Genomic DNA, 24,839 nt, shown 5'->3' with positions numbered 1-24,839 from the left:
AGAAAGTAGTTTTAAAAAAAAAAAATTATTCACCTGATGAAAGTCTGCTGCAGTGACTCAGGATGGAGCTTCTGAAAAATGTGAGAGTGAAAAAACAAAATGGTCAGAGAACACACCATTATGAAGCCAACATGTGATTAGAACAAAGGAAACATGCTGACAATGCTGTTGTTACCTGGAGCTACAGTTAAATCACTGTCTTCAGTTTAAACCAGGATTCTGAAACAGAGCAAAGAGAAGACGTTAAAAACACAAAGCTTAAGAACAAGTATTACAATATAAAAATGATATCAACAAAAGCAAAAAGCATGTTCTGTGTCCACTCTCACCTGTGTGGAGTATGTTCCTTGTTCAAGTGACTCTGAGCAGGAAGTGATGCCGACTCCAGGCAGAAGCGGAATAAGAAGAACCCGGAAGTGAAGAGGCTGGATTCAGGCCGTGTGTCATGGCGTCTTCTTTCACCTGGTGATGTAAATGATGCTAGTTAACGCCAAAAGTCATTCTACTAGTTTTCTATCAAAAGATCATCATCTACAAACCTCCTTCGTGAGTCTCTGCGTTAACGCTGGAGTTTGGACTGGTTTGTCACGCTCACGGAACCTGTGAAGAGATGAAAGTAATACAAGTTAAAATGTTTGTTAAAAGGTGAGATTCTATCACAAATGTCAGTGAGACGAATTGTTCAGCTTGATCAAACGGAGCCGGAACAAAGTCCTAGATACAAGGGTTTTGGAAAGAAAGTCACTTATTAAAGCGTTAGTTCACAAAAATGGCAGAACATTAAACAGGGTTTGGTTTGTGGCTCTCACCGAACAGACATCACGCGGGTGGATGAGCAGTATTTCAGTCGCAGAGTCTGTAAAAAAAAAAAGGGAAAAAACAAAGACGTTAGAAAGAAACAAGGAGTTAAAATGTGAACAAGATTAAAGACAAAAGGATCAATTGAGAGTTTTTACTTCACCTTCAGTTCAGGCTCAGATGCTCAGGTGATGATTCACTGAGGCTCAGCGGAGAGAGAATGAAGCAGGTGAAGGAGTTGCCTTATATACACACACACACACACACACACACACACACACACACACACGCACACACACAGGTGTGAGTGGTTTGGCCTAATCACCTGCTCATTTACGTCACCTGTGATACCTGGTCGCTGGGGGGGGGCGTGGCCTCCGCTCCACGTGACCTCACGTGCTTCTCTATTTAAACCAGTTTTTGTCTTTCATACTAAAACTACTTCTAAACAACAATACTCACTTTATTTATCAACGTATTGTAAATGTATGTTATTGTTTAAATAGTTCAGAAAGTATAAGACTTTTTAAATAATACAGCTTTTGAAATGTATGTGGTCAGTTTACAGTGATGTTCATCTGAGAAATGAGAAAGAAAGAAACACAAAGTCACATTTAAACACCGATGACAAATGGTTTTAATTCAACGCTGCAAAACCCACATTAATGCTGTCTCCGATCACTTTTTTGGAGCTGGGAATTGAACCCACAACCTCAAAATCCTGAGGAGTGCTCCTTAACCAGTTGAGCTAACTCCACACTAGTTCTTTCTGTTTTCGAACTCCTATAGACTCTTTTTGATTGAATATTGTATTTAAAAATCAGTCCATGCAGGATTTGAACCCATACTCACACGAATCTCAGGAACTCGAGTCATTGGCTTAGTCCCATGAGCCATTTGTCCTTGTGTGATTATTTGCAAATTATTTTGGAAGCTTTTCAATAATTGAACCCATGACTTTAACGTACTTAAACACGTCCGTCCAGCTCACGCAGTCAAACAGTTAGTAAACGAAAGCTTGAAGGTGGAGTTAGCTCAACTGGTTAAGGAGCAGTCTTCAGGATCTTGAGGTTGTGGGTTCAATTCCCTTCTACTCCAACATTTAAGGTTCCACATCCAAAGTGAATACTGAAAAACACCAAGAGCTCCTAAATCTCACAGGGATGTGTGGCGTAGTGGTTTCACTCGCACCTGTAAGGTTGTGCCAGTCTGGTGGTGGCTGGTTCAAATCCCCCCCGGCCCACCACAGACATGACAGGAGGGGGTTATGACGTTTTATATATATATATATATAAAAAACAAGTGTTATTTCTTTGTTCCTTATAACAAAGAAATAATTAAAACAAAATAATTTTTGTCTCCTCCTGCTGGCTCTAAGTGGCAAACAGGAAGTGGAAGATTCCAGATGGATTCATCTAAACTGCCCTCCTGTGGACAAACGTGATATTACATCATTCATGGCATACTATAGTATGACGTTTCTGACCCTTTTTGGACGACATACTATACTATGACGTTTTGAATTTTTTGAAAGACACAAACTATCGCTGCTCTGCCCAAGACCAAAATTGAACCAGCAATCCCTGGCTTGAGAGGCCTGTGTTTTATCTACTACACCAATGAGACTTATTAGGGCTTTGTCACATTTTTCTTTTAATGTCAAATTTGATAATATGACATTTTGGATGACAAAGTATGGTATGACGATTTTGTCAAATTTTGGACCAAAATAAAATGTTCAAAATAATTATTAAATTTTGGATGACAAAGTATAGTATGACGATTTTGTCAAATTTTGGGGCAATTTTTTACAAAAAAACGGACAAATTTTGGACGACATAGTATAGTATTACGTTTTTGTCAAATTACGGGCCAAATTTTTTTTTTCAAAAACACAGCATAGTATAGTTTGACTATTTTTGTAAAATTCTGGACCCAAAATGTTTTTTCAGAAAAAGTGTCTTTTTTTTTAACTTTTTTAGTCAAATTTTGGACAAAAAAATTTTTGGACGACATACTATAATACTATGACGTTTTTGTCCAATTTTGGACAATTTTTTTTGTTTACTTTTTTGTCAAATATTGCTTAAACTGCTTGTTTATGTGAAATGTGTTTATGTATTACTTTGTAGAGTTGCTACTTTTTTCTTTTTTACTTGATTACTCTGTGGTGTTAATTCTGCACCTTTAAAATAATGTTATCTATCTTTCAACCATAAACTGAACCTTGGTGTACACTGTAGTTTATTACAGATGCGTGCACACCTGTCACACACATGTATGTGTATTTTTAGCAGGCGCCCCGAGCAGCTGTTTGACATTAGTTATATCAATGTGCGCTCCTTCACTCCCGCTCTGACCCAGTGTTTTTCTTTCTGAGCCACTGGCGCTGCAGTCATTGTGTGGCTGTGTTGGCCTAACACTGGCAAGGCCGTTATTCCTGCCACAGCAGCACATCTGAAATCCTTATCTCGTTTAATAATTTCCCATTGTACCCAGAATTATTTATCATAGAAGCCAAGCAGATAGACATTGAGTTTGGCCCAGAAATCATTCATCAGGGTGAAAAGAAACAGTACACAATGATGGACATAAGCCAGAGCAGGCACACATGCAGACAAAACCTATCATCTTATTTCCTCTGCACAGAGGATCAAGACGCAGAGGTGACGGTGAAACATAATGCCGTGTGTAGCTGTGAAAGCACGTTTGGCGAACGATAGCGTCTCTTAATTGAGCCATACGGCGAGCATGAGATCAAGTCAAGGTCGCTCCATCCCAAAAGGCAGAAACGATCTTTATTACCCTTAATTAAAATGGCATTAATGACTTCCCTCTGGGGCTGGACATAAACATCCAGTTAGTGTTTTACAGAGCGCAATTATCCTGGTGGCGTGATTACCTCAGACCGGAGCCTCTGCTGGCTTCCTCTCGCAGTAATAGCTGGCCCGGGAAGACATCAGCTTGTTTAGTTTAACTCCACAGATCAAGCTTGGTTGCACTAGAGAATAACAATGAAAGTAAGAGAAGAGGCAGATAAAGAAAGGGTTACACACAGTATGACAATTCTACTAAGCAGCTGCTCTGAAAACACTGAACAAGGCTTTAGGCAAATGGTCATTGTACACATTTAAGTCAGTAACTGCTGTGATAACTGTCAATGAGTCAACTGAGTCCAATCTGCTGATCTGTTCTGTGCAAACACATCAGCGTCAGGCACGACTCCAATATGGACAATCAACATGTTTTAAACATCCAGTGGCCCTCGAAACCAAAGCAACATCACATAATTGCTAATCCATATCCCGCATGTTGTTCAGAAATCACCTCAAAGGTAAAACAATCCCTATAACAGTTCATGTTTTGTTTATTTTTTCTTTTTTTTCCAGCATGTTCCACTCCCTCATATATAGACTTTACAGCTTAATCAAATAAAGCTGCAGTGATTCTGGTGAATGTGCACTTTTTGTTGCGTGTGTGTGTGTGTGTGTGTGTGTGTGTGTTGGTCTCATTTGCTCGAACCATCTTAGGCAACATAAACCTGCTGAGCACAATTCATGAGTGTCGTATAACCTGTTGGTCGAGTTTCTATCAAAAAGTCTGGCTTAGTATTTTATAGAGCTGCAAGTACCCATTATTTACATAATCGATTAATCTGTCGATTATTTATTATTATTATTTTTTTAAATTTGACAGAAATGTCATACTATAGTATGTCCTCCAAAATTTGACAAAAAAAGTTATACTATAGTATGTTGTCAAAAATTTGATTAAAAAAAGTCAAAAAGAAATTGTACAAAATTTGACAAAAAGTCATACTATAGCATGTTGTCCAAAATTTGACCAAACATTTTGTTAAAATTTGACAAAAATGTCTTACTATAGTATGTCGTTCAAAATTTGACGACAAATGTTTTGCCCAAAATTCGACAAAAATGTCATACTATAGCATGTCGTCCAAAATGTTACCAAAAAATTTGAAAAAAAAATTATTTGTCAAAAATTTGAAAAAAATATATTTGTCAAAAATTAAAAAAAAAAAATATTTGTCAAAAATTTGAAAATAAATTATTTGTCAAAAATTTGAAAATAAATTATTTGTCAAAAATTTGAAAATAAATTATTTGTCAAAAATTTGAAAATAAATTATTTGTCAAAAATTTGAAAATAAATTATTTGTCAAAAATTTGAAAAAAAATTTTTTGTCAAAAATGTGAAAAAAAATTATTTGTCAAAAATTTGAAAAAAAAATATTTGTCAAACATTTGAAAAAAAAATATTTGTCAAAAATTTGAAAATAAATTATTTGTCAAAAATTTGAAAAAAAATTGTCAAAAATTTGAAAAAAAATTATTTGTCAAAAATGTGAAAATAAATTATTTGTCAAAAATTTAAAAAAAAGTCATACTATAGTATGTCGTCCAAAATTTGACGAAAAAATGTTTTGTCCAAAATTTGACAAAAAAGAAGTCATACTATAGCATGTTGTCCAAAATTTGACCAAAAAATTGTCCAAAATTTGACAAAAATGTCATACTATAGTATGTCTTCCAAAATTTAATAGTAAAAAATGTCTCTGCAGGATACTCAAATAACAGATAGATTTTGTGATAATCGTTTTGTGAAAATGTGGTTTTTGATGATCATAAAAAGCTGTTGTTGAACAACAGCCTTTTTCTGGATTAGTAAACCATCATAGTTTAAGCATGCGAATGAACTCTGGTTAACATATCCTCACGGGCCTTTGGGGCAATGAGGGATTGGGGTCACCTCACGGACCTGTGTGAAGGTGTTTGTAGCATACAGCTGATAAAGAGGCTGACATAAAGTTAATGGAGGGGGAGGAAGGCGACGAATCTAAGCTGTGCAGATGAAGTGCCACTCTTTATGGGGGGAATTTTTCTTCGAGCAGAGAGTCGGCAGAGGTCAAGTCATTAACCCTTTATTGATAATTTGTAGAAGTTCAGCCCTGAGGCGTCAACACTTTTCCAAACAGTCACGCTCTGCTTATAAGCAAACTTAATATGGTGGGTAAAGCTGGAGCTATGTGTATCTATATTTAGATATATATATATATATATATGTGTGTGTGTGTTTATAAATAAAGCCACTGCTGAAGTAAAAGTCACAGGGTGCATGTCGTATGAAAATTCCAGCAAAGTGCACCCTCTGTGCCGATTATTGCATTAATTTAAAACACAAACCTCCTTGTCCCGATGCAGCGACAAGAGCATGACTTGGCTCTGTAGTCTCTCCGGGGAGTTGGTGCGAGCCATTGTAATCCACTCCAACCTCATGGGCGTGATTGAAAGCGTGAGGTTTCGGGGTGTGAGAACCACGTGAGCGAAGCTGTTGAGAGGACAAAAACAGAAAAGAAAAAGTGTCAGGGGCAAAAGGGAGACGAGGTCTCTTGTTTCGCGCTCTCAGAGGCCCAGCTGCTGCAAGCTTTCATTATTCAAATGCTGCAGCATGACACTGGATTAATACATGCCACTGGTAAACAGTGCACCACGAGGGCCTGCGCCGCAAACACGCACTTGACTGGTGGTGCCTACACAAACACGCCAGTGGAACCATCTGCTGTGATAAAGTAGATCATGTGCTAATGCTTCAGTCTGGCACATTAAATATACTCATGCAATAACTTGTTACTGCTGAAGAAACAATAATCACATCCAAACCACTTTAAATTGGGCTTAATGATGCATCAAAGTCTGACTCTACTGACTTTACTTGATGCATTTTTTAAAAGAAATCACTCATCACTTCCATATGTAAACAACTCCTGCAGACGCGATTCTGTCTGAGTGGAGTTGACCAGAGGTCACTATCAAGCAGATGACCCCAGGGGTCACAGGGGGTGCTGGAGGAGGAGATTTTAGGCATTGGGGGTATCTTCTATGTTCTAATTTAGGGGGTTTGCGAAAGCTTCCCTTCCCCCCACTGCCCTGCACTTCCCCTGGGGGAAAACGTGCAGCTACGCTAGGCTGGAGACGATGTCCAGGCGCTCGCCCACTCAAACTCATAAAAAAAAAACCATCATGAGAGGCCGTTGTTTGCCACAAAACATCACTGTAACAACACAGACATACAGGTTTCCCTTAAGTTTTCTTCCAGGGAATTCGCTGCCAAGTTTAATTGCCATGATCCTGAAAGACAAAAAAAGGGAGACGGAGAGACAGAAAGTCAGATCGAAAGAGGCCGAGCGAGACTGATTGCCTGCTCTCTCCACACTGTATATTTGCGATAAGTTCAAAAGTTCAAGATCGTATCTGGATAGTTTTGTCTTGCGTCGCTAACCACTCGACGCCACTCTGCCAACCAGCGCTGGTTTGGGGTGAGTGACCGTGAGACGTGGGTCATAAAACCTCAGCAGGCAAAAGGGACGAGTTCAACCTGAGTTCACCAAGGTAAGAGAGAGAGAGAGAGGAAGACAAGAAAAAGTCTTAATACTACACTCTGAGAAATAAAAGTGCTAAGTAGAACCATATAAGGTTAAAATCCCTTTTGGAGGGTTCCACCAAGAACCCTTTTTTAAAACCCTTTATTCAGGAAAGGGGTTTTAAAGGGTTCTCTGGATCAAAATGGTTCTTTCTGGAACCATTAGTGTTACCAAGAACCTTTGAAAAACCCTTTCTTCAGGAAAGGGTTTTTCAGAAGCAAATGGTTCCAGGTAGAACCTCAGCCCTTGTACACCCTTAGAAATAAAAGTGCCAAGTAGAACCATATAAGGTTCTTCGGCTTGTCCTCATAGGAGAATCCTTTTTGGTTCCATGTGGAACCTTTTTATTAAGCTTCAACCTGGAACACTAAGAACCCCTGAAAAACCCTTTCTTCAGGAAATAGGTTTTCAGAAGCAAATGGTTCCAGGTAGAACCTCAACCCTTGTACACTTAGAAATAAAAGTGCTAAGTAGAACCATATAAGGTTCTCCAGCTTGTCCTCATAGGAGAACCCTTTCTGGCTCCAGGTAGGACCTTTTTATAAAGGTTCCACCTGGAACCCTTTTGGAGTGTTCCACCAAGAACCCTTTTAAAACTCTTTATTCAGGAAAGGGGTTATATAAAGGGTTCTCTGGATCAAAATGGTTCTTACTGGAACATTAGGCTTACCAAGAAGCCTTTATTCAGGAAAGGGTTTTTCAGAAACAAATGGCTCCAGGTAGAACCTCAATCCTTGCACACTCTTAGAAATAAAAGTGCTAAGTAGAACCAGATACGGTTCTTCACCTAGGAGAACCCTTTCTGACTCCAGGTACTCCACCTGGAACCCTTTTGGAGTGTTCCACCAAGAACCCTTTTAAAACCCTTTATTCAGGAAAGGGTTTTTCAGAAGCAAATGGTTCCAGTGAGAACCTCAGGCCTTGTAGAAGGACTCTTTTGGAACCCTTATTTCTAAGAGTGATACCGACATCATGGGTTGAAAAAAAAGACAACTTTTCCGTTGCACTGATGAATCAGCAGACTGATCCACAATGTACTTGTTGTTTCCACCTCCCCATCTAAACATCCTAAAGCAAAGAAAACAAAGGTTCCCATTGGACCAATAATGAATAAATAGCTCCCATGTGACCACGGGCCAAGTCCCATTTCACTCCATCCTCTGTTTGTTTTCCCCACCATTGTAATTACCCCTCCCCCCTCCCTAAAAGGCACAAACTACCCAGTGGTAAACATACCCAACAAACCCCCAGGACCCTGACTCAGACCCATAAAAAAACACAGGATAATAGAGGAAGGGGCGTTGGAAGGGTTGTGGGATAGTAGCTTATAGGGGCAAACATGGCAGGTTAGCAGGAGGGAACAGCATTCAGTGTGTGTGTGTGTGTGTGTGTGTGTGTGTGTGTGTGTGTGTGTGTGTGTGTGTGTGTGTGTGTGTGTGTGTGTGTGTGTGTGTGTTGCCTTTACCCCCTTCCTCTGGGTCTGACCCTGGCCCCCTGCCAGCAACAGTCACAGTCTAATTACTGAAATCTGTGTGCCATCTAAAGGCATTGTAGGAGCCGGTATTGTCTGGGGGCCACGAGAGCAGTCGCCATTCATCCCTGGGTGCCCTCTGTTTACTGAGGTGGAACAGCCTTTACAAGAAACCTGTTTTGGAAAGGAACAACATGTTTGAGAGAGTTGTCCCAGACTGGCCAGCTAAATGATACTGTGTGACAGTGTCAGTCAGTTCATTTAATTGGGCAACTGGTCTTAATAGGACTGACCGTGGCTCCACACTGTCACGGCTGGACACAAATGCTAAGGTAGCTATAGCTTTGTAGCTAAGAAGTAAGAGATAGTCAGAGAGTAGTTACTCGGTTTATTCCCTACAGAGCTCCAGGTGTCACGTGACTCAGTTTGTTTACGCCGCCATGTTGGCAGGAAAGTTCTCCAATGTGGTAAATAAGCAGCTAATGATAGCGTTGACCTCGCTGGAAGGGGACGTGTCGTTTAGCATAACGCTAGCATAAGGAATGGGAGTAACTGCTGTGCTAGCTTGTATGTAAACCTGTTTGTTTACAATTTCAACATTTTCACGTAGGTGAGCACTGGATTCTGTACCTGATATGAGGTGAACACCGGCACAAGCGTAATCCGTTGCTTGTGGGGTTCCCATCGCCGGGTCGTCTTGTGCTCGTTTCCCAACGCTGCCATCACTTGGGATCTTCTTGAATATTACTGATCCTCATAGAACCCCAGGGTGCCTATGAGTATGGAAGGTACTGGAAACATGTTGTGACAAAAAAAGCAACTTAATGCGCAAGCTAATGATAGCAATAATTGACCTCGCTGGAAGGGGGTGTGTTGTTTAGTATAACGTTAGCATTAGGATTGTGAGAAACTGCTGTGCTAACTAGTATGTAAACTTTTTTGTTTACAATTTCAATGAGGAATGTAAAATAAACAACATTTTCACGTGAGTGAGCACTTGATTCTGTACCTGATATAAGCGGAATCCGTCGATTGTGGGTTGCCATCGCGCAGTCGTCGTCTTGTGGGGATTTTCGGGGATCCAACATGAATGATCTCCTCTTTCCTTGTCCCCGACTGGTTAGCATCTCACTGCAAAACAGCTCCCACCATCATCGATTTATACGAGTTACGCTAACTAAGAGACGATTGTCGATTGGTGGACTTGAAGTAGTACAGCTTCCTGCCAAAATAGCATTGTTTTGATTCCAACTGATGCACAACGGAACTACGCGACGCCATTTCTATTGCATTTCGCTTCAAACTCCCCAAGCAAGGCTCTGCTCCAATGTCGTTAATATCCACCGCAACTTTATTGCTTCTGTTTTTCAACTTCTTCATTAATGTGCGAGAGCTGATGTCATTTTTTTCCCGGCGTGAAATCCCTGCTACTGGTAACTAGATTAGAGCAGCGCTCCCATGTTAGAACCCAGCAGGGAGGGGACTGGCTACAGCTCCATCTTTATCATGCCTTTGACTGGATTTATTGGGTCTAATGCTGTTAATCTGCTTGATTTTCTGTTTAAACCCATTAGAGGACGAGCTGGAGGTAAGTTAAAGGCGGGGGGGGGGAGAGGACAGACAACTCTCTATGTCTCTGTTTCCAAGTAAAAGACAACTTCTGTGTTTATCAGCCAGACTGTGATCTCGTCAAGTGCAGACAACTGGTCACAGGTCAGTGTGTGCCAAAAAAACAATGGTATTAGGCTTCTTGTTATCACTGAAACTGGACACAGGGGGTTATTTACATCTGTGTTATCTACTCTGAGCCAGATCGGCACTTGCTGTTTTCCTCAGGAGTCCTTGAAAAGAGTATCAGGAGGTTTACACAAACCAAGGTTTACACAAACTTGCCAGTGAGATAGAAAGGAGGAGGTGGGGGGGGGGAGGTGTTTTGGAATTCCACAGCCAGTCAGCTTGGCACGCATGCGACAGGCTCGTCCACGCATGTCAAACCCAAAATGATCAGCCATGTCATAAAGCTCAATAAGATGTAATAACATAGCACGCTGGTGGCTGTCAGAGTGGTCAGGCAACAGTTGAGGTTCCCCCTGCCTGCTTTTTACCCCTGTCTGCCGCGGCGGATTTCGTCTGCTGCGGCGACCACAGGGCTCACCGCCGTCTCTCTCCGGCGTCGCAGCCGTTCGGTAGGCAGGTCCTCATCCTCACCGCACCACAACACAGCTCAGGGTCACATGACACACACACCCCCCCCTCCCCCCCCTCCGTCAGTGTGCAGCAGAGAGGCCACAAACGCGCACCACGACGAGGCATCGACTCGTCTTCAACGAAAGACGCCGCAGCTGCTGAAAAATGAGTTCAGGGGCTTTGTAGGGGAAACCAAAGTGCTAGCTTCTCCCGAAACGAGAGAGTACAAGAGAGGAACTTTCTGTAATAGGAGCAGACGTGAATAATAGCCACATCACATGTAGTTAGCATGCACTGGTTCACAACGCTACATGGTGCATCAAGTGAAATAGCAAAGAAATTAAGGTCAAAACCTGAGGCCATGATAGTACTTGTAGGGAAACTGTTGCACAACTGTGCATCCTTGCACAGAGACTCAAGAATAATGTTCATATAACAAACTGAACTCACCAACAACAACAGTACAGACAAAATATTTGCATTAAAAAAAATATTTTGCAGACTGCAAATTATGTTTTGAAATCATGTTTTGGCCACCCGCCGCCGTCTACCAATCATTGCAGTCAGTAGAGTCTCAGCTGCCGAGCAACCACGGGTTGCCAGTTATGTCTGAAAACCAAACCTAAAAGACCTCTGTATTTTGAATTTGAATGTAGTAACCGTTTTTGGCCACATTCTCACATATGGCGCCTTTAAATCAAAAGTGAAGTTTTCTCAGGGAGAACTTTTTCAAACTGAACAGGTCTACAGCGCTTTATCATTTAAATGTTGGGCTTGACAAATGTTGCACACAGCTCCACATTATGCTGTCGGTTTTGTTTTCCAGCCCACTCTCTCTCTCTCTCTCTCTCTCTCTCTCTCTCTCGCTTCTCTCCGCATTTGAAATTCATTCAGCTGTCTTAGAGGGAATTATTTATGAGCAAATCTGTTCACTGGAATGGCTCGTCTTGTTTTTGTTTTACTCCGTTCCCCTGATGCCGGTCCACAGGGAGCGCCTGTCAGAATTACCGGGTTTTTTTTTTAATGGAGCACTTGTGCCAAAAACTCCAGACAACAAAAAAAAAAAAGTACGCTGTTTTTGAAAAACAGAAATATAATTAGAGCTTCATCACAGATTTGACAATAATCCACTATCCCATCTCCCCAAAGGTATTGAAATCCACTGCTCCCTCAAGTTATTAGTGAGGCTCTGCGTATCTGTTGTTTTGTTGATATCGTGCATGGGCTCCATGTCGTCCTATCAACGGGGAGGAGATGACCACAGGTTAATAACGAGCAGCCAGGATGAAGACGATCGCACTGTTTTGTTCTCTGAGCTCCAGTCCCAGGTGACTCGATGTTCCAGATGTCTCAGACTCGCTCTCTTTTTGAGAAGTAACGGGGGTCAGGAGTTTAGCCAGATTCCTCTGGGCACACACACACCGAGTGTGTGCGAGGATAGCGACAGTTTGGGCCGGAGGTGGAACCGAGACGAGGTGAACTGGCTGGTCATCGTCTGGACAATTAAAGATGGAGGGGAAAGAGAGGGAGACGGGGATGAAATTATTAGAGTTCGAGTTGGTCATTTTAGGAATGGTAATAATAAGAGGTAGAGGAGAGAGGAGAGGGGGGAGGAGCCAAACTATGACTTTGTTTATCGCCAGCCAAACTTGGCTCCACCAGCCGGCCCCTGTAGCTCATGCAATTGTTTGAGATGAGCTGGCAGCTTGCCAAACCTGGAGTAAATCAGCACTGTCAGTCAGAGGAAAAGGATAGTGGGGGTGTGCACGTGCATGTGTGTGTGTGTGTGTGCGTGCATGTGTGTGATAGACAAACGGATAGAAAAGGAGTGCAGAAAAACAGGGCCAATATGTGAGAAAAAGAAGGGAGGGGAAAGAGTAGTGCATAGAGTGCACAGAGTGCATAGAGTGCGGTGCTAAAGGAGCTAATGCAGCTAACGGAGCTAACTGGTAAACGGTGCCCGGACTCCGCTGACGCGGCACGTAAACGCGACGCCAACGTTAACGCATGACGTGTTTCCGTGACGACTGACCAGGAAAAAGACGCCCGTGACGTCATGTTTACGTGACTCCCGATTTTGTTAAAATGAGTCTCTAAAGTAACGCTAAACTTTAAAAACAGAGGCGCACATACGCAGCACACAGCTACGCTGGTTATTTGTAGCGCTGCTCTTTTCGTTTAATAAACAGACCGCTCCAGTTTCGACTGTAGGAGCGCTAACCGCGCTAAAGGAGCTATAATGGAGCTAACTGGTAAACGGTGCCTGGACTCTGGTGCCGCGGCACGTAAACATGACTTTGTTAACGTTAGCGCATGGCGCGTTTCCATGGCGACTGACTGGGGGAAAGACGCGAGTGACGTCGTGTTTACGTGACTACCGATTGCTAAAATGAGTCTCTAAAGTAACGCTAAACTTTAAAAACAGAGGCACACTGGTTATTTATAGAGCTATGCTCTTTCCGTTTAATAAACAGACCGCTCCAGTTACGCTAACGCTAACATTTAAAAGTAACGATAAACTTTTTTTTTTTTTAAAGTTTATATATAATATTATATATAAAAAATAAAATAGACCGCTCCAGTTCAACTGCACGCTAGCGGCGCTAAAGGAGCTAACGGAGCTAACTGGTAAACAGACTGTGCCTGGACTCTGGTGCCGCGGCACGTAAACATGTCGTCACACGCGTCGTTTTTTCTGGTCAGTCGTCATGGAAACGTTTGTCACGCGGTAACATGCGTTATATATATATATATAAGATGAGTTGGTGGGGAAAACGCTGCGTTCCATTTATATCGGAGCTCGGGAGTGAGAAGTGTGTGTGATAGACAAACGGATAGAAAAGGAGTGCAGAAAAACAGAGGGCCAATATGTGAGAAAGAGAAGGGAGGGGAAAGAGTAGAGCATAGAGTGGGGGATGGGAGGTAAGAGGAAAAAGAAGTAGAGAGTAGAGAGAGAGAGAGAGAAGGAGGGAGGACCTGGTTCTCTGTTGTGAAACATGAGATTGGAAAAACTGCTCTGAGTTTAACACTCTGCCCAGTGTTTTTGCAGTTGTTACTGTTTGGAGGAGGTCCATTGCGTGAGCAGACACACGCACTCCAACCTAAACAGACACACACACACACACACACACACACACACACACAATTGTCCCAGAGCCCCACCCCTGGTGCTCTGCTTGTTTTTCTTCCTCGGCCTCATCCCTCTCTCTCTCTCTCTACACACTGCTGTTATCAAGGTGAGTCGCACTAACAAGACAGGCTTTGCCTCTCCTGACGTTCTCTGGCGCCGGGCCAACGTGCCGGGGAAGGTTGCACCCGCTGAACTGGCCTGGTTCTGGAGCGAATACGTGCACACGCTGCTTCTGGAAACTGGGCACGAAGCGAGCACTTCAACCCTCATTACTGCACACCTCAGGCCCTGTAGTGTGTCCTCGGGAAAAAAACGCACAGTGACTTTGTGTTATTATTTCTTTTCTATATCTTTCTACAGGAACCCAATTAGTTCCCAACAATGACCCCGCTTTGTTTATATCTTTTGAGTGACCCCCCCCCCCCCTCCCTTCATCATCTTTTAGCGTCTTCCTAGTAGCGTGCGAGATGCTTTTCACACACGGCCTGCTGTGTGCACGCTCACGGGGTGTATCTTGTAATTGGGTCCAAATGGCGCCGCATAAGAGATCGAGATTTTAAAAACGTGATAAAGTTGGAAAGTGTAGAGCGAGGAGGGAGGAGGGAGGAGGAGGAGGGAGGAGGGAGGAGGAGGGAGGAGGGGGGGCGACAATGGCCAGCAGGAGCTGGTAAAGACAAGTTCAGCAGGTTCATGCGCTGTGCTCAGAGGACTTAAATCCCTCCCCTTGACCACAGGATACTGCCAGTGTTTGTGAGTCAGATTTCTGTGTGTGTGTGTGTGTGTGTGTGTGTGTGTGTGAATGTGTGTGTCACAGCTGTGAGGCCAGCAGTGACTGCAGCTCAACAAAGCACTGCGCTCTGCTGGGTTGCTCTTGGTAAACAAAGGGGAACTCTTGAGTGCAGCGTAGTCTGGATTATTATGTTTTCAGACACTGTTTTTTTTTTAAAGTTGAGCTAAGTTTGTAGCGACTGCTCTTGTCCTGGTACAAGTAAGTATAAGTATGTTAGAGTTTTACCAACCTGACATGAACTTAAAAGCAGCAAATACTTTTAAATACTAAGCTTTAAGCTTGAATTTCACCATGTTTGTGTTTCTATTCCCATTCTTATTATTAATGAGGGGAACTTGAGTCTGACTCTACACTCTTAGAAATAAGGGTTCCAAAAGGGTCCTTCTACAAGGGCTGAGGTTCTACCTGGAACCATTTGTTTCTGAAGAACCCTTGGTAACCCTAATGGTTCCAGTAAGAACCATTTTGATCCAGAGAACCCTTTAAAACCCCTTTCCTGAATAAAGGGTACTTGGTGGAACCCTGCAAAAGGCTTCCACCTGGAGCCAAAAAGGGTTCTCCTATGTAGACAAGCTGAAGAACCTTATATGGTTCTCCTGAGCGTGTAGTACGACTCAAGGAAAACAGTGCAGTCATAGCTTAGACTCCTAATCTCATTATCTGGGTGTTTTAGTCCAATTCTGATAACATGCTTTGGACTAACATGTATATTAAAAGTCGTCTGGGTTTAGTCCCAAAACAGGGGAGTTTTAAAACTGTAAAAAAAAAAAAATGGTCCAGTTGCAATAGCAACAAGTCAGATTGTTTATTTGATTATCAGCTACCAAGTGTTAACAGATCTGTTTCTGCATGCTCTCTCCTCCCAGCTGTGATGGGATGGCTGAGCAGAGCAGGCTGGAGGAGGAGGAGGAGGAGGTGGGGGTTTGGGGCTGGGTTCTTTGCCAGAGGAGGTCAGCTGCATTCAGTCACAGCAGAAAAGAGGAGGAGGAGGAGGAGGAGGAGGAGGAGGAGGGTGGGGTTTGCTGAGTTGCTGCACCCACAGCGTGCTCAGCTGAACCTTCCCGATCAGCCCCTCTCCTCACATGTGACGGTGACACATGCAACACTGTTGTTGGCTTAGCTACTTATTGCCATGACAACGGCCTGAGCACCAGATGTGTGTGTGTGTGTGTGTGTGTGGGGGGGGGGGGGGGTGGACTTGTCTGAGACGAGTAGAAACTTTTGTGACGATACAGATGTCGAACAAATGCTCCGTGAAGTCACTGAGGGCAGCAACAAAACGACGTTAGCTACAGCATTTTAATAAACTAAAGATTGCAATTGGCGCCGGGCACGTTAGCGCATGACACGTTTCCATGGCGACTTCCGTGACGTCATGTTTACGTTTGTTAAAATGAGTCTCTAAAGTAACGCTAAACTTTAAAAATAAAGGCACACATACGGAGTACACAGGTACGCTAGTTATTTGTAGCGCTGCTCTTTTCGTTTAATAAACAGACCGCTCCAGTTCGACTGTTGGCGCGCTAACGGCGCTAAAGGAGCTAACTGGTAAGCGGTGCTTGGACTCCAGTGACGCGGCACGTAAACATGGCATCATTTACGTCAACGTTAACGCACGGTAACGCATGACGCGCTTTCATGACGCCTGACTGGGAAAAAGACGTGAGCTCTTTTCGTTCACAAAACAGACCACTCCAGTTTGACGGCGCTAAAGGAGCTAACGCAGCTAACTGGTAAACTGGGCCTGGACTCCGGTGCTGCGGCACGTAAACATGACGTCGTTAACGTCGTCACACTTTAACGTGTGACACGCTTCCATGACGACTGACCGGGAAAAAGACGCGAGTGACGTCATGTTTACGTGACTCCCGGTTTGTTAAAATGAGTCTCTAAAGTAACGCTAAACTTTAAAAACAGAGGCACACATACGCAGTACACAGGTACGCTGGTTATTTGTAGCGCTGCTCTTTTCGTTTACAAAACAGACCGCTCCAGTTCGACTGTAGGCGCGCTAACGGCGCTAAAGGAGCTAACGGAGCTAGCTGGTAAGCGGTGCCTGGACTCCGGTGCCGCGACACGTAAACATGACGTCACGCGCGTCTTTTTTTCCGGTCAGTCGTCATGGAAACGCGTCATGCGGTATTTGGCTAGATATATTCTAGCCAAACGCTATATATATATAAATATATTTCATAAGATATTTCATTTACTACAGTGTGGAGGTGTGAGTTGGTGGGTAAAACGCTGCGTTCCATTTACATCGCAACTCGGAGGTGAGAACTGGGAGTGACGTCGCCTTCGAGTTCCCGCCTCCCCGTTGTTTAACTTGAAGCCCAGCATATATACGATCGTCAATCTTAAACAGACTAAGGCAAATCTTGGGGAATTAAGTCACAATTAATTCTGGCATGAATGTACATTTCAGCAGAATTAAGTCAGTAACTGTTCACTAGAAAGAAAGAAAGTGCTGACCTTCCTAAGAATAATTCATTAATGTCACATTTTCAGCCGCGTGTTCCTTTCCTCTAAATAACCCCTACATTAAATTACAGCCCAGTAAAAAAAAAAAATTGGCGAGCTCACAGGTGATAATTAAGTAATTGCTTGTGTGTGCAGGAGTGAGGAGTTCCTCCTCGAAACAATCTGAGACGGGAGAATCTGCGGCTGGTGGCACAAAGCAGGTGCTGAGTTGCCTGTCAACGCAAATTTGCTCCGATTCTCTCTCGCGGAGCTCCTTCATTCACTCAGTGACACAAAGCGCCAACTTTAGTTTGGCATAAGACGGGACGCATTAAAGCTGCGGGTGAATGTGTCGCACTCTGTGGCTTCGGTTCAAGCAGAAAGTCGTCTTTCAGCGTGCGAGCGAGCGAGCGGGCCGGGCGAGAAGGAGTTAACGCCGCAGCTCTGCAAGTGTTTTGATTGGCCCGGCAGACGTAAACAAGAGCCGTACTTGTGCGTAACCCCTGGGCCTGACCCCAGAGATAGACGCTTCTCTAATGGGTGTCTCTTTCAGCAGGCGGCCGAGGGCCAGAGGAACAGAGAAGCCATTGTTTGAGCCAATGCTCTCCTCATTAAAGTGCTGAGCTGAGAGGAGAGGAGCGTAAAGTCGCCGGGGAAGCCGAGGTAAACAGGCCGTCTTTGGCACATTGCTGATTGTGCGTTAACGGGAAGATATTTGTGTTCTTGAGTCCGAGCATTGGATGTTGAAATCAGTCATCTTATTATGTCTTGGGTCATAACCTTGGGAGTTGGCCGACAGTCTGGAAATATTATAGTGGAGCACAAAAAAAAGTCTTTCACAACTGGGAAGAAGCACCAAAATTGGACTGAATGTCAAATGGGTCATTCTTTTGAAAATTCGAATTAGCCGTGTACAGTAAGGGTGAATTCCAATTCCTTGCTTAACCCTCAATCTCAGAAATGCGCTCCCTCTAGTGCAAGTGCTGTCCCGATTCTCAGAAAAATTAAGTTGAGGGGCAAGTTTAAGGGCTGTATCGCCCTCAATATTGAGATTTCCCGAGACCACCCTTGGGAGCAAGGGCTACCCAGAATGCATTGCGTGTTTTCGCATAACAAAGATGGCGCCGAAAGCAGGGAAACGAGTACGCTCGGATGAAGTATTTTCTTTGTTAATAGAGATATAAAAATGATGGAAACCGTGACGTAAATGTGTTCTTCTTCTTCTTCTTTTTTGGAGTTGACAAACTGGACGCAGCTTTCGCGTTATTCTGCCCCCTACAGACGTATCTGCATTTAAGGGGTGTCCCATTTCTAAGTGACAAAATAACCCTCAACACTTGGTTTTGCTGGAATTGGCCCTTGTTCCGATCATCTCTGCCCTATGTAAACATAACTTATTAAATATTATGAAATAGCAAACGATTTCTTTCCGGACAAAAGATCGTAAAATAAAAAATAAATGTTACCAACAATGACGCAAATAATCCATAAAATGGGCCTAAACTAAGATAATACAATGGTTTTCATCATTTTTGTATCTCTATTAACAAAGAAAATACTTAATTTGTAGCGTACTCGTTCCGCTGCTTTCGGCGCCATCTTTGTTGTGTCAAAACACGCAGTGCATTCTGGGTAGCCCTTGCTCCCAAGGGTGGTCTCGGAAAATCTCAATAAAATGACAATTGGCACTGAATGGTGCGTCTACATGAAGCATACTGACGCCGATCAGGCGTTTGTGTCCACATAAACACAGCCTGCGAGGGAATGCAGTCATATGACAGTTATACATTTTGACGGTTGTATAAATATAGCGCCGCTAATTAGCTCCTAATAAGGCTTGAAATGTCTTCACTTAAAGACACGGGATTAGGACAGTTGTGTGTACGGCACCGGGCCGTATGTGTGTATGTGTGTGTGTGTGTCGAAGCGAGGGAGGCTCCTCCTGTCTCTGCACTGCCGTAAGGCGGCTAAACAGGTGAGTCAGGTGTCGGCAGGTAGAGCGTGAAACTGAATCTGGCGCGTTTCGACAATAGAAGTGCCACGCGTCAGCCCCGAGGGGGGAAAAGACACTGTACGGCGTCTAGTCGGAACGGCAAGATCTCAGGTGTGAAGGTGTGAGTGCACGGTTACACACACACACACACAAGTGCATAATAAACATTCATCTTGGGTTGATGTTGAACCATATCCACTTCAACTTTTTTGAGCCAAATGTGGAGTGTTTATATGCTGTCAAGAGTTATCAATCACTCCCGTGTCCGTGGCCATCCGCGGCGCAGTGCGACTCACACTGCAGGTGCTCAGCGGCGTTGGCCTTAACCTTTTGAGGAAGCGACAGTAATGGAGCGCGAGGTAACCGCGTACGTGGATTGCGTGAGCAGAGAGCAAGTTATTAAGAGTTTTGAAAAGAACCCTCTGGTCGCTCGCTAAACTAATGACCGAGCAGCAGGAGGGAGGGCGACGGGCACCGTCTCTGCCAAACGCCTGGTCGGCCTCAGACCCATGGCTAATCCATCAGTCTATTACGCTCATGATGGACAACTCCTTCAAAATAAAAGAAAAATTCCCTCTCTGGACTTTTGGCGTATGTACATTTACGATTACTGATCAAAATATCAAAACATTACAACATTCATGATATATATGTATATATATTTGTATTTATATGTATATATATTTATTCTTTTTGGCCGAGCAAACTTTGTAGTTTTTTTCACATGCCGTTGCCTCAACTAGTAACGTTAGAACAACTACAACACCACACCGGATATAGATAGACCGGAAACACAACAACAGACACGCTGCGCGAGCCGGTCAAAGTGTAGTAGTCGGCTCTCCGCTAGCTCCTTTAGCTCGGATTAGCTCGTTACGGCAACAACACATTAAACCACGGGACTTCGTCTGCGTTAAAGAACGACACTTTGTTCACAGAACTGCGGGCTGATACGCAGCCTCTCTTATTATATTATTGTGTGGCTCTGTATCACAATGAGAGGAATAACTGAAAATATGCAGAGTGACGGAGATATTTTACCTGCGGCTCGCTAATGTAAACACACGGAACACATTACTTCCTGCTTCACCTACGTACCTCTCTGACGTCACACGCGAAGGTCTCGTACCTCCTACAGCACACACACACAGACACACACCAGGTTTCTGTAACATAGATTAGTGTGTGTCTGCCAGCGTGGTTCAGTCTGTAGAATAAGATGTGTAATAATAATTCATCTAAAATTAGATTTTGGCTTGAACAAATATTTTATTATAAATATTGTGTCTTGAATTTGCAGTAAGTTGTATTGCAATTTAGATACATTTCCATAAATTGTTCAGCCCTACACTGCAGTATATGCAAAAATATATATTATATATATATATATTCACACAAAACAAGCCAATCCACTTTTCTATGTTAAGAAGAGTATTAAAATGAGGAAAAATAATGGTACAAAAAGAAATCAAGGGATATTTAGAATCGATAAAAATGTGCGATTCATTGCAATTCAATATTTTAATCGTTTGACAGCACTAATATATATATATATATATATATATATATATATATATATATATATATATATATATATATATATATATATATATATATATATATATATATATGTATATATGTATGTGTATATATGGTTAGCATAATAGCATAATTGCCTAAGTCGTTTTTTTTTTTTTAATTGTGATATCTGCCTAACTTTATACATATATATATATATATACTATACGACTAAAAATGCTATATAAAATGAATTGTATTAACAACACATGAAGAAGACGGGGAAAAAACATGAGCGTGGGAGTTTACCATAGAACTCAAGGGTTAATGTGACATCGTCACCCAAACACGAGCCCGACTCATTTTCGAACCTTCAATAAAATTTTATTGAAAAAAGTACCAATAAACAACAAGAAATCCAGAAAAAAAAAAAAGATTTGCAGAGCAAAGCTCCATATGTACAGCATATTGCACTACATAACAAATTGTCTTTACTTCCATAGTATATCAACAACCAAAATATATATCAACAACAAAGAAAAAGAAACAAAAATGAGTGCACAGTAGAGTCTCGACAACACACAGTCAATGTTTACAAAAATGCTACATTTTCGCTGGGTCTCATTTCTTGGTATACAGAGAGTGTGTGATCATCAAGACTTTGCTGAAACTGAGCAGTTAAAGGCATATTCCAGGGTTTTTCTTTTTTTCAGAAATACATTTACACTTAAATCCGGGCCGATATTTATTTCATCGCTATTATTGGATCACGAGCCAACGATCGTGACATATTTTGGTTTGCTTGGCTTGGTTTATACACCAGGATGAGATGTGCAAGGAATGTTGCAAGTTCATTTTTTATTTATATATATGTATAAAAAGAAAAATGCCCTTGAACTCATGGACTTCATAAGGATCCCACTTGTGTTTAAAAAAAAATGGGCTGTCCTTATGAAAGCAAAACCCCTTTTTTTTTTTCTTAAGAAAATACATTTTAAAAACGTTTTTGTTAATAAAAAAAAAGACCATGAAAAATAAAAAAATCGAAAAAACCTTCCTCAAAAAACTTCAAATTGATATAAATTCAAGACACTGCGGTTTCCATAAAATACACATCCCACTCGTGCTCACATACAGTATAATGTGATGAGCACAGTTTTGGGAACCTCACTCACCCACTTGGTCAACGCACATAACTGACACACGGCGAGATAAGCCCAAAGAAAACTTTTTAAAAAAATCCACTATACATAAAACACGTGACAGATAAAGGACCCACCGGTGGGATCTCTACACACAAAGTACTTTCCAGTGCATGTTGATTACAACACAATGATCGAGATCATAAGAAAACAGAGTCTGTATCGTTAACAGAGGGGCGAGGAGATCCCAGGACAGATTATTTATAAAGGGTCACATTATTTTTGAAAAAAGGGTGAATCTGATCATGATGACAGATGAAGTGGATGGAGGGGAAAGATAATGAAAAATTGGGCGAGTCTGTCCCTGGAAAATCACACAACAATTAAGTGTAACTCTACACCCACAATCTTTCTTTTTTAGAGTATTAGATCCCCTTGTTCCTGGCAGGCTTAAAGGGTAAGGTGTAGAGTAGCAGTTGTGGTCGTTGAAAACGGCATTTTGGTAAACATGTTTTTAACCAAAAGTACCAGAGACCAAACTGCAAAACCTACAAGGGATGAGTAATACTCGTTAAAAAAAAGAAAAGAAAAATAGGTTCTGTGGTTCATAATATGCATAGACTGTTTATAAAAAAAAAATGGGACAAAATCTTCAAGTTTTGATAAGTAAAGCCCAGGGAACTGCATTTCAATGGAGAATCAACACCAGTAAAGGTTTTCCTGAGATTATAACAGCCTCAATCACTAGGTTCTGGTCTTTTCTAGTAGAAGATGATGTCAATTTAGAGGGATATGAGTGGACACTCTTAGAAATAAAAGTGCTAAGTAGAACCATATAAGGTTCTTCAGCTTGTCCTCATAGGAGAACCCTTTTTGGCTTAGGTTCTACCTGGAACCCTTTTCGAGGATTCCACCAAGAACCCTTTTAAAAGCCTTTATTCAGAAAAGGGGTTTTCAAGAGTTCTCTGGATCAAAAATGGTTCTTACTGGAACCATAAGTGTTACCAAGAACCCTTGAAAACCCCTTTCTTTGGGAAAGGGTTTTTCAGAAGCAAATGGTTCCAGGTAGAACCTCAGCCCTTGTGGAAGAACCCTTATTTCTAAGAGTGTATGATTGAGCGTCTTCACGACAGCAGTTCGTATTGCAACGTGAAGAAAATGTCCCGTTTTTATACGCAGTCTTTGTTCATATCACGCGTCAACAGACAAGAGACAAACGGAACCGGGGAAAAAAAAACAAAGGAGAATAAAAGTAATTGCACACACAAGTGTATATAGTAAGAAAAAAAAAATTATACAAACAATAAATAAGAAGGGGAAGAAAAAAAATAAATTACAACTTAAATGAGCCAATGAACAACAGCCATGTAATGATGAAGGAGCAGCACAACGAGGAAGACAAGAACCAGTGGTGAGACGGGGCACTACGGGGACTGGCTCAGCGTTCAGGATCCGCAGGAAACTACAACCACAACCACACACTCAGTGCACCTCACACACCTGTTTTCTACATGCTCAGTAGCCCCCCCTGTCACCGCCGGTCGGCAAGCCCGGGCCTCGCACTCCTCAGTCGGACTGACTGTACCCTTTTTTATGTGTGTGCGCGCAGAGAAACGACGCTCAGAGTCCATAAATAAACGAATGTCTTCTCACCGTGTAACAGATTCTCGAGGTTACCCAGTAAGCCCGCAAAAAGTCTGTCCCTGAGATATCTTGACGCAGAAAAAACGAGAGGAAACCCTAATTATGCAGTGATAAACTTGACACATTGTAAGGAGCGCGTAATTACAGACCCCTGATATGTACTGCTCCTTGGGTCCAAAACATTGGCCTGGGGTTCAAAAAAGAAACACACGGAACAAACAGCATCTTCAACAGTGTCTTAAAACATATTCATATTTCAACAATAATTACAGTCCTTTTTCACTTTTTGATTAATTTCTGTCAGACTGTCTGTCTGCTGAGACAGTGGTGGTTATAACAGAAAGAAAGAAAGAAAGTCCTATATCATGGATCAAGACAATACAGAACATCACATGTAAAAACCCCATGAAGGTAAGCCTGAGAGGAGTCATTTCTGTTTCACAGATCGATCACTATTATTATTATTATTATTATTACTGTACTGTTTGGTGTTCAGAACAACCGTTTCAAATCGAGGCACGTGGTGCTCATGTCGCCTGAAAAAAAATCCATATCCAATCCAGATTATCCAGACTTTGATCAAGTCTGAAATGTCGTGGCAAGAAAAAAAACCAAGTGAAAACCTTCACGCGAGAGGAGGTTATATCGCCCCCCCCTGGTGACGATCTGAACTCTTGAAGGGTGTTAGTTAAGTCTAGTGCAAAAACAGTGGATCCACAGCTCCACTTCAAGGGCATGGAGGTCTGAAAACAATCACATGGAAGAAGAAGAAGTAAAAAAAAAACAAAAAAAAAAACACATCTAATACTATGGAGGACATCTTGGATTTGGGAGGCTAATTAAGGCTTAAGTGAAAAATGAGTGAAATAATAAAACTGAACGAAAGACTTGGCTGTGATGGTTGTTGTTATTTCTGGAGGGAAAAAGCATGTTGCTTTACTATAATAAGAAATCTACTGTTCTGATTTAGTGCACAGTGCCAGACCTTCAAACATTTCCTGTACGCGCGATAAAGACGGCACACCAGAGCTTTAATCCAAATACAAAAAACGAGCGTAGCACAGTAATTACAGCAGCTTCTAATGTGTTTTATGGTGTTTTGGATCAGAATCCTGCATGAAAATCCTAGTCCTAGTAGTACAATTAAAAGAAATTGAAGATAAAAATAATTATAGTGTGGGGTCACTTTGAAATGTCCTTATTTTTGAAGGAAAATCACTTTTTTTTCAGTGAAAATAACATTAAATGAATCAGAAATACACTC

At 42.1% G+C, this 24,839-nt stretch overlaps 1 protein-coding gene across 1 annotated transcript in view; it reads right to left on the bottom strand.

Annotated features, from left to right (window-relative positions):
- The window catches only part of bmf1 (BCL2 modifying factor 1), a gene marked incomplete at its 3' end in the record, with an annotated part of 37,499 nt that overhangs the window by 3,591 nt on the left and 9,069 nt on the right, over positions 1-24,839 (bottom strand). Inside the window, exon 5 of the mRNA XM_083908057.1 lies at positions 6,003-6,147. Within this exon, the coding sequence (XP_083764183.1) occupies positions 6,003-6,147 (145 nt within the window). The remainder of the gene's footprint in view (positions 1-6,002; positions 6,148-24,839) is intronic.

The sequence above is a fragment of the Microchirus variegatus genome (assembly GCF_963457635.1).
Source record: "Microchirus variegatus genome assembly, chromosome: 21".
NCBI classification, from domain to species: Eukaryota; Metazoa; Chordata; class Actinopteri; order Pleuronectiformes; family Soleidae; genus Microchirus; species Microchirus variegatus.
This window is presented reverse-complemented; position numbering and strand designations above follow the sequence as displayed.